A 14,047-nucleotide genomic window follows, 5' to 3' on the forward strand; every position below is an offset into this window, starting at 1 on the left:
TGTATTTTGATTTTCTGCTTTTGGCCTTTTTCTCTTGTCCGTTTATATTTACTTCCTTAAAAATTAGTTAGATGGGAGAGGCCTAATGCTACAATGAATCAGAGGATTCCTTGGACGTCTACATTTTTGTAATTACGAGTGGATAAGCTTCATCACGTGCCCAACAGCAAATCAAATAAAATTAATTTTTTTTTATAAAAAAATTAAAATTAAAATAATTAAAATTTGGGTTATTTACAATAAGTCCAAATCAAATAGTTGGGGTATGACAATTTCAATTGATTATAAGAACTTTACCTATTCTATTTGCCAAAGGACGCCTTTGTTAAAATATTATGTTGAACACACTTATTCTAAGTTTTATAAAGGATAGATTCAACCATTCTTACTTTAGATTCCATTTTCTTTCCTCGATTGTATGAAAAGTTACATTAGATGACGCCTCTTATCTTATAAAAAATAATATATATTTAATAAGATAGTAGATTTTATTTTGCTTTTCATATTTAACTCATTTTGGATCGGGATCTTATTCCTAACTCATTTATCATTTTAAATTAAGTAAAACAAGGGAGGATGAGAATGAAAAACCTAGTTAAGTAGACAAATTTTTAATTTTGGTCGAGAAACCCTTTTTAATATGAGAAAGAAATTTTTTGTCTTTGAATAGAAATCATTATCGAGAATAAATAATAATAATAATAATAATAATAATAATTTCAATGCAAAGATGGTTTGAAATATGGGAAATGGATGAATGAAATTTTCCTACCCTCATCCCAATCTTGATTATCATTGTGGAAACCATGATTTATGAAGCATAAATGTGGATAAAGAAAAGGAAAATTTTATTATTTATTTAGAATTATTTGAATTAAAAATAAAGAAAATTTATACAAAGGAGATGGAATCAAGTGTGGAGGGGAGTTGAAAGGAGGAGAGAGAAAGCGACAAATGTGGAGTGGGAGAGTGGATATTGTCTTGAGGTGGCAGGTGATAACCCCACCAAACCAATAGTATCTGATCACGTGAATCGCCCCCCCATCACCCATGTGATGGGGTCAGACACTGTTTGGTGGCCTCTGTCACATACTCTCAGTGTAGCAGCGCCGTTTCTGTACGGACTCCCACCCCGTAATCCACGGTGGTCTCATGTACCAGCTTCTCCAGTATGTCCCTCTCAATCTCTGCTACAATCTCCTCTTCTTCCTCCTCCACATACCCTCTCGCTCTCCTCAATTTCCATTTCGGCAAGTCTTCATCTACCATTGCGTCAATGTCCTCCAACACTTCACAATTCCAACATTTAATGCTTCCAATTTTCTCATACAATTTTTCATACAGTTCCCATCCCCTCATCTCATGAGAATTCTTGACGTGGGGTTTAAGGATTTCGGGAAGGAATTCATTAACTAAGTGGAAAATTAGCAATGGGTTAGCAGGATGGGGGATGGTGGCGTGGGGTTTTTCGAGTTGGTGGAAGATTGATGGGTGTAGAGGGAGGGAGGGAGAGAAGAATTGAATAGATGACACTGGGGAGTCCCTGTCTATGCCAGTACGTTTTAGTATTCTACTGATGTACTGAAATTCAGCTGCGCCTTGGGCTTGGGTGGTCGTCATGGCCTTCTCCTCGCTCTCCTTCTCTCGGGCTGCGGGCATATGCCTTGCTTCTTCTTCGTACTTTGGTGTCCCGCAACTAGACAAGGAGCTGCTACATTTTGATGATTGACCACCATGCATCTGTAAAATACTTATAATCACCACTTTGAACAAACCATGATATAAAAAGATGTTCATTTCCTTTCCAAGAACTACCTGTTTTTGAGGTATTTTTGTAGTAGGAGGTGATGGTTCCTTCTTGAATGGGACAAGGTTTGGAACAGCGATGTTGAGAAGATCAGTAGACAATGGGGTCTTCTTGCATTTCTTGTCTGAATGGTTTGGATTTTTTGCTGTAGATGGCCGCACAAATGGCTCTTCTTGCTTGTTCCGGATGGTGTCCGAGGTTTTCGGGGACTTTTTCAGGCGTGCGCCGAAGTGTTGTCCGGTGGCTTTCTTGCATTTTTTGATTGGAGACTGCTGGTTATGGTGATGATTTTGCAATGGCTGTACCTTTAGCTTCAATGGAATTTTAACTTGTGAATGGTTATCAATCGATGAGGAGGATAATGGGGATAAGGGTTTTGGAGAGTGGGGTTTTTGGTCCTTTGTGGATGATGTTGAGAGTGGTTTGGTCTTGGTTTCCAGGAATCTAAGCCTTGGAGAACATGATGGTGTTGAATGCTGCTTGCTTGGGCTGAATTCATCTCCACTTTTACTGCAAACTTTGGGATTTTTCTTGGATTTGTTTGGCGCAGCATGCTCATGGTCTCTTCCTTGGTCTCTGAATTTGACAGTATTTGTAATATCCAAACCAGCCCTCCGACCCACACTCTCTTTAACTTGCTTCACAATCTGCTTAGCATAATGGCTTGGACTTCTCTCATCTTCATGCTTCATCATCTCCTTTCTTTTACTCAATATTGATAATGAGCGTGACAACTCCAATTCCTCACTCGTTCCAATGTTCTCCTTATTGATTTGAAGCGAAAGCCGGTGATCAACATCCGATCTTCTAGCAGACGATATCCGCGGGGTCTCAGGCAAAGATCGAGTGCCCATAAAATCATTGTCCAGGAAACATCGGTGGTGGCAGCTTGGCCTATGTTGGAGGGCCTGTCTCTTTGAATTTTGTGGTTGAAGATGGTGGAAATGGGACTTTCCTAGGGGGAATTGGGTGGCTTGGTGTGAGGATGAGGAAGGTGAGAGACTATCGTCAGGGAGGAGATCAAGACCCATTAGTCTAGCTACTAAATTTGGGGTCTTGGTGGCTGGAGAGCAGCTACTTTCTGAAGAGAGATCATTTGTAGCTCCTACTTTTAGCCTTGTGTCTCCACTTGTTTTGATTTGAATTCCCACCTGGATTTTTATTTTTCAAATTAATAACAAAGATTTTTTTGCTTTCAAACAACATCATACTCACATCATTGCCCACTTTACAAAACAGGAATCTTGAGAAGGAAACTAAGAAGCCTATAAACAAAACAAAACATGTTTGGTATGTTCATTATAGTAAATTTAACTTACTGGGATATTCAAATTTTCTTCTTCTTCCTTGGACATTGATGATAATGAAGACTCCTCTGATTCCAAGCTATTCCTTGGTGCCTCCACACCTGAATTCCATACAACCCATTATTCAAACTTTGAAAAGCAAGAAGCAAGAAGAGAAAAACAATGCATGACCAAATAGAAAGAGGTGTTGAGACAACACATCACACATCAGTTTCTGAAAAAGAAGCAAGAGAGATGGAAAGGAGATAATGAGAGCCAGACCTTTGAGGAGAGTGGGGTCTTCAGGAAGAAAAGAGCCGGGTTTGAGGGGAGGTTGTGGTTGGTGCAAAGCAAACTGAAACTGATGAAAATCAAAGAATTGAAGGACAGCACTCATGCACCCAGAAGGAGTAGCACTATTGTTCTTGTCTCCACCACAGCTAGTAGTTGCTCCTCCTCCTCCTCCAGGTCCTCCTCCTTCTCCTCCTCCTCTCTTTGTGGATCTACCACCCCAATGCCAGTCCTTGCCCATTACTATGAACACCTTTTTCAATGGAGAGACAAGAAAGATTGAAGAAGCCAGCAAAAGCTTCACAACAATCAGAATGAAAATGACAGAAGGACTAGTCTTAGATCAGAGACACACTGGTGTTTGAAGAAGAAAAGCCTTTTAAAAACCCAAAAAAAAGAGGAAGATTAGACTCTGCTTAGCTGTGTTGCTGATGATGAAGCGCAAAAAGCGGATCCATGAAGCCAGAACACAGTAGCATTTACATAAGGGTGGGTGTTTGTGGTGGGCTATATACCTTCTTTTTATCCCTGGTCTCTCTCTCTCCCTCTCTCACTCACTTCCAGGCTCTGCTGCTAGCCTGATACTACTACAAGCGGACCAAAGCGGACCATAGAGCAGAGAGAGAAGAGCAAAAGCGCTGCTAATTTCATTGGGAATTGAAATGAGAGGAGAAGGTAATGACGATATATATGACTTCTCTTCTCTCTCCCTAGAATTGAAGCACGATTCACGAAGCGATGATACCCACACTCACCCCACCACCACCCCACAACCACTCTCTTTGGAGGATGCTTTTAAATACGAGGAGGGTTTATTGGGGATCTGCACTCTAAACCCTCCTGCTTTCCATTTATGACGTCTTCATCTTCTGTTTTTGACCCCTCCACTGTTGGAATGAACTCATCTCAAACACTTTTCTCTTCTTGGGTAAATTTTTCAGAATATTTTCTTTTTCTAAAATACAAATTTTTAGAATATTTGTATACTATGTCTTAAAAAAGACAAGCGAATACATATACTGTGAGATTAAATTATATAATCCCTGTTACACAAGGAATGTCACATCACAAATGGTACTATTGAAGAATCATTCAAGAAGTATCCCAGAAAAAATAGCATTACCCAAAAGTTCTTTTGGGTGGGTACTCAACCCCAACCTGCATTTTCCAATCTTACATATTGTACATTACAGTACAATAGTATTTACAATCTGTAAGAGGGCCACTATTGATATGGCTCATTTTTACATGCGACACGATACATTGGAGAAAGTTTTTTTCGTATTTGATTCAGAAATATTCAGTATCATACAGTGATGAATGGTGAAAGAATGCCAAAAGTTTAAATTTTCTACTTTGATGATGGATTTTTAGTACCTTTCTCGTTTCTCATGGTTCTTATGAACTGTTGTGTGGCCCTGAACAAAACACAACACTTCTTGTCCTGGTGCTACTCCCTCCACCTTTTTCATCTTACAAAAATTCTCTATTTTGTTTGATATAAGGTTTGACTATCCTTGCAGTACATTATTCAAGGATTTAGATCTCCTCATACATAATTAATGGTTCAGATCTTTTGTTTAATAGGTACTGCTGTGGTAGCTTAGCATTTTTCTCTAGATATATAAGATGCAGTCAAGCCAATATTATCTAATGCCAATCCCAAAAAGTATTTAAAGCATGGTTTACCTATTCTGATCTTCCATTAATTTCTGAAAGTTTTGGGTGCAAAGTACTCCTGTGTTCTTTCACAGTAAGTATAAATGTAATAAAGAAACTAAAGAAGTAAATAAATTTATGACAAGAAAAAGGTCCCCATCAGAATATGGTTTTAATTGACTGGTCCCATCTTTAAAATATGCGAGTCATGTGAAGGGTGGCCGAGTGAGTGGGGTGTGTGGAGATTAGGAGACAAGAGGGGAAAGGCCCTTTGGGGCATGAGGCTCTTAAAAACTGTAGAAGAATCCCAGTGGGGGTGAGGCGCTGAGGGTGAAGAGGGGATGAGACTGGTGCATATCCCCATGCAAAGGAAAAAACTATTACAGACCCGTGAGCACAGCACTAGCAGCAGTCACACAAGGGTCACAGGCCTAATCCAATGCTCATCCTCTAAAGTGTTTCTATTCCTTTGCTTTCATTTTTGATATGACACTACCAACTATATATCTATTCATGTCCTAGGTAAAAGCCATTCAGGAAGTGTCCTTTAGCACCTTCTCATTGGTCCTTTCATTTGGATCTCAGGTGCCCGTCCCAACTGGGTTTTAAGGGTCCCAAAGGCTGTAGTAACCATTGACCGGACACCCCCCACAAAATGTATACGGTGTGAGGTGACACCAATGTATATAAAACTGTGCCGAGAAATGGTGAAAGGGTGTTTTCCTTCTTCTCTCTCTCTTTTTTTTTTTGTTTTGGTAGTGAATGAGTTGAGGATTCAAAAAGATCACTTCATTTCCTTCATTTTGTACATTTGCAAAAACTCTTTGAGGCCTTGCAGTACTATTCCTTTAGATTTGATTAAATCTCTAATTAGCCATTGGCTATTCGCACCTTTTACTAGTGTTGTCAATAAGTTGATTGCAGGATTCCCTCTTTACATCATCTGAACTCCAAGATTAAATTAATGAACAAAAAAAATGGGGAGAAAAAGAAAAAAGAAATGTAAGATAAGTAAGGGTTCCACCACCTTATTTCAATGAAAAATTAGTTAGCCTTGATGCCAGAATCTCTTTGCCTAGTTTGATTCCAAGTCTGGGGCCACCCCCAGATTCAATGTTGCTCAAAAGATGGCAGCTTCCCTACATTATTCCTGACTGCTACAGTCCTGCTCTCTAAAAAACTAATAATATTTGAGCATGTAAGGAGAGAGAAAGATTACTGTTTCAAATTCAAAGTGGTCCAAGTAGGCGGGGAAAACAAAAAATAAATAAATAAATAAAATGATACCAGTATGTAGAGTGTAACATATGATTATATCAGGGAATATAGCTTAGAAGAATGGGCAAATATCTTCAGCAGCTCTCATTTTCGTTGGTTCAATTTTGTAGGAAGGTGACAATGGAGAATCAGGGAGGAGGAGCGTCTCTCTCTCTCTCTCTCTGTGCTACCGAATATTTTGATGAGGATGAGGCTGAGGCTTGCTGGGGTATGCTGCTCTTTGTCTTCACATATCTTTCTCTTGAATAATATAAAAAGATGAAGCTATTATTGAACTTTAGAAAAAGTATGCATACTATTATTCCTGATGTTGAGAATGCTAGCTAGATGATAAGAATGGAGAGGTCCCATCTTTCTCTTCCTCCTCCATGCTTCTTCCATAAGATCAAGTCCCCATTATTGAGAGAGAGGCTGTTCCATTTTATGTCTCCTGATTTGAAATCAGGTCTTTTTAGCCGACAATCCAACAAAATTATTGACGAAAGAATCAAGATCAATTTGCTTTTAACAAGCATAAAAAGAGTTACATCATTCATAGGTTTTGACAAAAAATTTAATGGATTGGACTGGTATGTTGAAGTCCAATGTTGTGTTTGAGCTTAGGGTAAGTTTTCGATAAGCATAGGTCTAACTAGACCAAGCTTGAGCTTGGTTTTTGTCCTGAAATGATGCTAAATTTAGATTATATAAATATAATTTGTTGCCTAATCTAACATTAGGCACCAACTCCCTGTAGTGAAAACAAAAACTAGAGCAAGGAAAACTAATTAAGAGTATAATTAATGGCGATGAAACCGGGTTTCCACAAACCAGCAACTTCATACTACATTTTTTTTTTTCTTTCAGGCAGGCATAAACTCACACTACATTAACTTTAATGCTATATATATTTGAAATTTATTCTATAGGCACAATCTTAACACTACATTATTCTTGTTTATTGAATGCTGCCACTCAGATGATTAGCGAGTGCAATTATTTGATGTTGAAATTGAAAATAGACACTGCAAATCACGGTCTGGAAATGTGGCCAAGAACATCAGCAAGTCCCCACTTGGTCATGAGCAGCGCATTTCTGGCAGGCCGATGAACAACTCGGTCTCCACTTCAGAACTTGGACTGCTTTGGCTGTAGGTTACACCTTCACTTGGTTGTGCTGAGAGTTGCCACTGCCTTGTGTCCTTTAGTATCATTGCATAACAATTATTTCGGACACTTGATGTTGAAGGAAGATTCTAAATAAGGCATAAAACCTATTGAGTGTGTGATGTGAGGGCAGGACTAAGAGGGGCCAAATCTTTTGTCCAATTTCACAAGGGAACATGAATTGAGGACTATATTACAAAAGTGACAGTTTGAAGCTAAACTCAGCTTCTACTATTTTTCTTTCTATGAGCGGTAAACTGTCATTTGGCTCGTCAAGTGATAGTGTCATTCAGTAACAATCATAATTCTAAAATTCATCCAGTCCCCTAATTTGAGTTTAGAAATGAACAAAATTCAACAATTTGGTCTGAATTTGGGAAAATCAAGTTATAGCTTTTCAGAGTAGTGATATTTCAAAGTTTCCATGGCAAAATTTTGAGATTTGATAAAACAAAAGTTGGGTTTTGAGGGGTGAAAAAGGTTTCTCTTCCATCTATGAATCCATGAAAAAATTGCATATCAATGATACAGCTACAGAGGAAAAGTTGAGGGACAGAAAGAGGTTCACCTTTTGACTTAACCTTGCATTTTCTTCTAGCAGTTGTTTCTCCTGAAATTGGGAAAAACAATTAGATTGAGAAATAACGACACTGCTTGAGCAATAAAAATAGCATTACTGCATGCCTAAGCGAAAGAGCATACCCTTTCTTTTAGCTCCTCAATCTGCTCCTGGAATATCTGAGCCTGGATTTTAGGCCATATCAAGTTTGACAACCGTCAGCTAGTTAATTATTTCTTAGCATTTGGTTTCCAAGAATGAAAGGAAGAGGAATAAATTTTTGGAAAGTGAGGACCTTCCCAACCAAAAATAGTTACGAAATAGCAGATTATTCACCTTTCCTCCATATTCTAAGCAACCAAACAATTTGCATTAATCTCAGCGGAGAAATTCAGTTGAATCTGATTTGTTTATATGTACCTTTCTTGCCCTGATGCTCTTTAAGCTCTTCTCCAGTTGGCTGTCAATCTCTAGGATTTCGTCCAGAGAACATGAGCTCAAGCCTTGTCCCAAAAGCTTCCTAAGATAACCCAATTTCAAAGATCAGAAAACCTAGTAGCTAGAAGAAAGAAATGCAAATTTCAAGGAGAAGCATCAAGGTAAAGCCCTGAACCGTTGAGAAACTTCAAGGAGCTCTATCTTCTTTGCCATGCTTTCTGCATCCTGCTTCAAATTCTGCATGTGAGAGTCATTTCAATTATTGCAAGCAAACCATAATGGAAGCCGTTTAATGTAAGGTGGAGAAAAAGTGACTTGATATTGGTCATGGCATATCTTCACAGACCACATCATGGAAAGTTGTTCAACATGAATGCAACAGATAACCAAGCACAGGGAGAACAACACCTTTGTTTTAAAAAATATACGAGGTCAACATCCATGAATTGGGGACTATATTATAAAGTGACAGCAAGTTATGGACTTCCTAAGATCAACAATCATCAGTTTAGCGATGTTTTGAATTATTTCAGAGTAACCACATCTTATATTGTTAATGATCTATTAAATTTTCTGATGATCTAACATTCATAGCAGCATTTCAGTTGCCGAGCATATTGCCCAAAAGGTATATTTGGCTGGTCTGTTGTAGTAAACATCTAATGACCTTGAATTGCCCTAGAACAGAACTGGTCCTGGGATGGTGGGCAATGGATTTATGAAAGGTCTGCAATAATTTTGGTGCTGCAGGACAACAATCAAAGCGTTTACTTTCAGTTTGCAAGCCACCCACTACCAACAAATACAGTGAACCAAGAGACTTTGCAATATAAGAAACTCATCCAAACAAGAATACTATCATAAAGATCAGGTCATGAAGGATACTGCCTTTTCACATAAAGAAAAGTAAGGGATATATGAGCTGTGTGATGTTTTCTAAGATAGCAGACTCCTACTGGCTTGTTCCCTGTGGCGACCTCCAAATCATAAGGATATTTCACTATGAGGGTGGGGTGATGGTGTGGTGGGGGTGGTCAAAGTGCGATGGAAAACTGAAAGCAAGGCTTGGGAAAGACTTGTACAAGATTAAAGTTCTTTTGGGGCCACTTAACTATCTGCAGTCCACTAGTATATACAAAACAAAAACAAGTGTTGTGCTTGTTATTTCACCTCTATTTCAAAATGGAATTACTTTGGGCATAAACCTAGTCTAAAAGCAGCTACCAGAGTATTTTGAAAACACTGGGTTTATTAGATCCCTTCCATGAAAATTATGTTTGATAATATTAGTTGATCTAGGTGCCCAATATTAAATGTCTCAAACAATGTTCTGCAACATATTTCCCCTTCCTTACTGTAAACAATCTCACGTATAATAACAAAACCAAAGATGAAAATGTCTGACCTGCATATATTGCTCCAATTCTGGATTGTTGGTTTCAACTTGTTTTGCATGTTCACGGTATCGTTCTATCGCACTTTGCATGCTGAAACATCCAAAACACAAGATATGAGCAACATCTTTCAAGTAAACCATAATGCAAAATAATGCAAGTGAAATTCAACTCTGGTTTTTCTATGACTAGATGGCAGAACATGACTTCCTTTGTTTGATACATCAAGGCTACAAAAAAGTTTAAGATATTTGTCATGTTAAGATAAAATATTTCTTCACAGATGGTTTGCTGCTTCTTGTTTACCAACAGTGGTTTTTTTTCTTCCACTTCTAATTGAATCAGACTAGGCTGTTGTGCAATTACAGATACTAGTAAGCCTAGGGCTTTAATGGGCAAACAGAACATATAGATAAAGAAGTAAACAAAACAGAAACAAAGGGGGAAGAAGAAAACTATTGTAAATATGAAATTCTACATAGTCTAGGGCACCTGTTGATATGGTACCACAGAACTATTCATGTCTGGTAGAGTCGTTTGTTTTAATTTAGTAAAACATGAAGAACAACATGCATGTTGCACCTTTCAATTATCAGGGCTATAATACAATGGGGATATTAGAGTCTTCATCATCTTAACATGTATGCACTGCTGCTCAATAACACATGTTATACCATAAACAATATGGGTAATGTATTTTGATTTCACAACCAAACTACTTCATAATGTGTTTTGATTTCATAACCAAATCATTCTTCTACTTCAAAATATGATAAACAAGAAGTACAAATATAAATTATATCCGGTACATGTCAAAACTGATAGACATAGCCATGTCTGCACATTTAGATTTTGGAAAGTTGCCAGCTACACTGTCTTTGTAGAAGCATGAACCCATATTGATAGACAATTATAGAGTAAACAGAGAGTTGGCAATAATAATAATAATAACTGTAAGATAAATATCTGGAGAATGAGCAACTATTATGTCATGCTCTCCTCTTGGCAGCTGATGGAAAAATTTCTTTCCTGTAGTCTAAAGATATTGAATTAGCTAAAATGCTAGTTTGATTGCTTATTATCAACACCAAAAGATAGGGTTTTCTCTTTCAACACCAGACTGGTATTTGATGTGGCTTATTTATCTATTTGTCAAGTTTAAATATGACAAATTGATGATAAAGAAAAGCCTAAAGGATGATCTTTAGAAGGTTGTAAAAGGCGATGTCAAGAAGACTTTTAGAATGTGAAATTCAGTAGCACTTTACTTGTGTATTCTTAGTCATGTGGATATCTAGGTTCTTTACAGAGAGTGAAGAAGATGTGCTTTGTTTGATGCTAGAAGGTTGGAAGGGAGGACCAAAAAGAGATGTTGAGCCAAATATGATTTAGAATGAGGCAGAAGTGGGGTACAACATACAGCAACCTAATGAATCTAAAAAAAGGATAAAATTGAAATAGATGACACCTATGGATCAAGATGAGAATGTCAACAAAGCTATGTCACACATGATCAAGTTATACAACATTCTCCTACATTATACCATCTGCTATAAAAGATCCAAATATAAGACAGTCAAAGTTTCATTTTTATTTTTATTTTTTGAAACAAAACTAATTAAACTCAAGATAAAACATGAAATTAATAGTAATAGTCCTGAGACTGGTATTGTTCCCAAAAGCTTATTAAGTTGGTCAAAAGTCTTATTTATTCCCATATTCTGAAATTCCCACCTGGGAGCCTACATGGTGATAACTAAGGGTTAATATGTCAACCTGTTATGCCTTGAACCTCTGGCCTAAGGCGTGTGATGGCCATTTCACACACCAAAAAAATGGTGCTCAAACTGAGTTGACTTGTATTTCAATAAAGAACTACTTGAAATTTAAACTAGACATTAGATAGAGCAATCTAAGCAACTCATGAATGAGACAATCTCCAATCAAATAAAAAACTACCCAAGGTTCATGAATACACTTAATTTGCTCTTGAAAGATTACAACTAACAAAACACTAACAATGACATATTTGAGATTTACCAAGCCCAAAGTGTCGTACCATTCCTTGGCTAAAAGTTGGTACTGAAGATTTTCCCAAAAACAGAATTTTTTTTGGAAACAAGTAATTATAGGAAAACATGAGGAGGATCTCGAAGGGTAGTGTTTTTGTGTAGGGAGGGAGAGTTTTAGAGTTGGATTGTAGAAGGTGAGAAGGGATTGAGGTGCTTTTAAGACTTAAACCATATTTGTCTTTGGCAAGGAGAGGAGAATCAAACTTTAGCAGGATACTTGGTGTGGGGCTTCAACTTTCAAAGATTCATTTCCCCTTCTTTCTCCCTTGCTATTTTAAGACATTTTCAAAATTGGGAATTAGGTAGTGTGGATGATGGAGATGAGCCCCTCAATGCATATTCAAAAAAAGGAAGGAAAGAAAGAAAAAAAAAAAGGGAATTAGAATTTGGTAAAACTAAAAAAAAGTTTCTAAAACTTTCTATTTTCTAAAATAATATTTTTCTTCTTAAAGTTTTAATTAGAGTCATTCTTCCAATTTTAGAAGTCTTCTTTAGAAACTTTACTTATAAGAAGTTCTTAGAAAATTAAGTTCCTAATTTTAAAAAGAAAGTTCATATACTTTTTTTAATTCTATTATTTTGAACCTTAGAAATTTTAGAAAATAGATAAGAATCCTAATAAGTTACCATATAGGTTAAGTTTATATTTTCCTGATTTTATTCAATTTCTAAGGTTTTTCAAAACCTATAAATAAGACTAATTGATGCAAAATGAGATTAATAGTTGATGACAAAATAATATTAAGTTTTGGCTCTAGATAGCCTTAGTGAGACTTTAAGATTTCCTACTTTCTTCTTTATCTTTTCCCTCTATTATTTATTTTTTTTTTTGTTTGCTATAATTTGTATCCTTATCCCCTCCTTAAATCTGAAAGATTGAAGCCTTGGCTCACCTTATTTGATTATAGACAATCATTTGCTCATACATTATGGGAAAGCAAGAAGGTTTTGGCATAATATGCTTCATCTTTTAAGCACTGGGAGTTTTACGGGGAAGAATCAAAGAAAAGCATGAAGAACAACTCCTTTGTGTTTGTTTTAGACAATTTGGAAAAAAGGGTAATGGAAGATCTTTTAAATGAGTTATGGTTAGACCTATCTCTAAGGAGTTTCCTCATTTCCCCCCTCCCCCTTTTTTTTTCCTTTGGTCTCATTAAACTCTTCAAGTTGGTCATTTTTCTTTGTTAGAGTTCATTTGTTGGCTGGATAGTAAATGGTGACTAGATGTCAATTTGAGTTGTTTTTTTCTCCTATATGCCTTTTAGCGCCCTTTGTGTATCCCCATGTACTTGAGGAGCACCCTCCTCTTGTTAGGCACTTTTTAAGTAGTTCTAATTTTGTCTACTAAAAAGAAAAACATGTAAAAGGTGGGGAAAACAGGACAAGCTTGGAAGCCTAATAATGGATAGTAATGCAATGTGTGTAGGATCAAGTATTTCATAAAAGAGTTCCAAATTATGGAAGTACCATTTCAACCAAGATCTAATCTCATGTATTTTCAGTAGATAAATATTTTTCTTACAAATAGCTCACATTCCAAAAAAATTCATGTTTAAAGCATAAGAGGCACATACATTTTTCTTTTGTCAATTAAATGGTGTCCAATCCTTGTGGGACTCTAACAGATACCACTAGTTTCATACATTCTTCTAACTAGTGGATGGAACCAAATTCGATTTAAGGTTACATCTTTATGGTTACATCACTGGTCAATAATGCTCCAAAACTGGCTAGGGTTGAAGGTTGTCATCATCCCACCAAAGGCAATGAAAATCAGGAAGGGATAAGACATGACAGATCATGTAAGTATTTCAAAACTTTCATATAGAAATATTTCTATTTCTTGTGATTTAAAATAACAAAGCCAATGCATAACATTAAAAAGATCACTTGATTTTTCTAATGTAGGGATGAAGCCATTTCATTGCATTTCAAAAACCAGATGAATGAATTGTTATTTAGAAGAAATGAAAAGCAAAATACTGCATTACAACCATAACAGTGAGGGTTTTGGCATATCAGAACAGTAGATCAGGGAGTTTCAAAGCTTCTTAACTGCATCAAAGCATTTCAATTCTACCTTAGGCTTAAAAATCAGTTCATAAATAATAAATTTA

General features: G+C 36.7%; 2 protein-coding genes across 6 annotated transcripts in view; both read right to left on the bottom strand.

The window, feature by feature from the left end:
- Positions 1 to 831: 831 nt before the first annotated feature.
- On the bottom strand, positions 832 to 4,278 carry LOC117932936. Its single transcript, XM_034854261.1, has 4 exons — positions 3,376 to 4,278; positions 3,127 to 3,215; positions 1,816 to 2,958; positions 832 to 1,740 (listed from the first exon to the last, which is right to left on the bottom strand). Exons 1-4 carry the CDS (start codon positions 3,623 to 3,625, stop codon positions 1,096 to 1,098), a joined length of 2,127 nt encoding a protein of 708 aa, XP_034710152.1. The 5' UTR covers positions 3,626 to 4,278; the 3' UTR covers positions 832 to 1,095.
- A 2,792-nt stretch (positions 4,279 to 7,070) lies between these two features.
- Positions 7,071 to 14,047, bottom strand: part of LOC117933683 (MADS-box protein AGL42-like) — a 37,888-nt gene continuing 30,911 nt past the window's right edge. For 4 of the 5 annotated variants that reach the window (XM_034855168.1, XM_034855166.1, XM_034855167.1 and 1 more), the window contains 6 exons: positions 9,870 to 9,951; positions 8,640 to 8,701; positions 8,447 to 8,546; positions 8,170 to 8,211; positions 8,036 to 8,077; positions 7,071 to 7,502 (listed from right to left, as the gene is read on the bottom strand). In XM_034855168.1, coding sequence (XP_034711059.1) covers positions 7,380 to 7,502; positions 8,036 to 8,077; positions 8,170 to 8,211; positions 8,447 to 8,546; positions 8,640 to 8,701; positions 9,870 to 9,951 — 451 coding nt within the window. In that variant the 3' untranslated portion in view covers positions 7,071 to 7,379. The remainder of the gene's footprint in view (positions 7,503 to 8,035; positions 8,078 to 8,169; positions 8,212 to 8,446; positions 8,547 to 8,639; positions 8,702 to 9,869; positions 9,952 to 14,047) is intronic. The other variant, XM_034855169.1, reaches the window with a different exon arrangement.

The sequence above is a fragment of the Vitis riparia genome, chromosome 16 (assembly GCF_004353265.1).
Source record: "Vitis riparia cultivar Riparia Gloire de Montpellier isolate 1030 chromosome 16, EGFV_Vit.rip_1.0, whole genome shotgun sequence".
In the NCBI taxonomy this organism is placed as follows: Eukaryota; Viridiplantae; Streptophyta; class Magnoliopsida; order Vitales; family Vitaceae; genus Vitis; species Vitis riparia.

What these genes read in the sequence shown, in the direction of transcription:
- LOC117932936 (XM_034854261.1), bottom strand. Translation starts at nt 3,625, where the DNA reads ATGGGCAAGGACTGGCATTGGGGTGGTAGATCCACAAAGAGAGGAGGA. An exon ending in AAGAAAATTTGAATATCCCA is followed by an intron (nt 2,959 to 3,126) that starts GTAAGTTAAATT and finishes ATAAAAATCCAG; the next exon opens with GTGGGAATTCAAATCAAAAC. An exon ending in CAAAAATACCTCAAAAACAG is followed by an intron (nt 1,741 to 1,815) that starts GTAGTTCTTGGA and finishes AGTATTTTACAG; the next exon opens with ATGCATGGTGGTCAATCATC.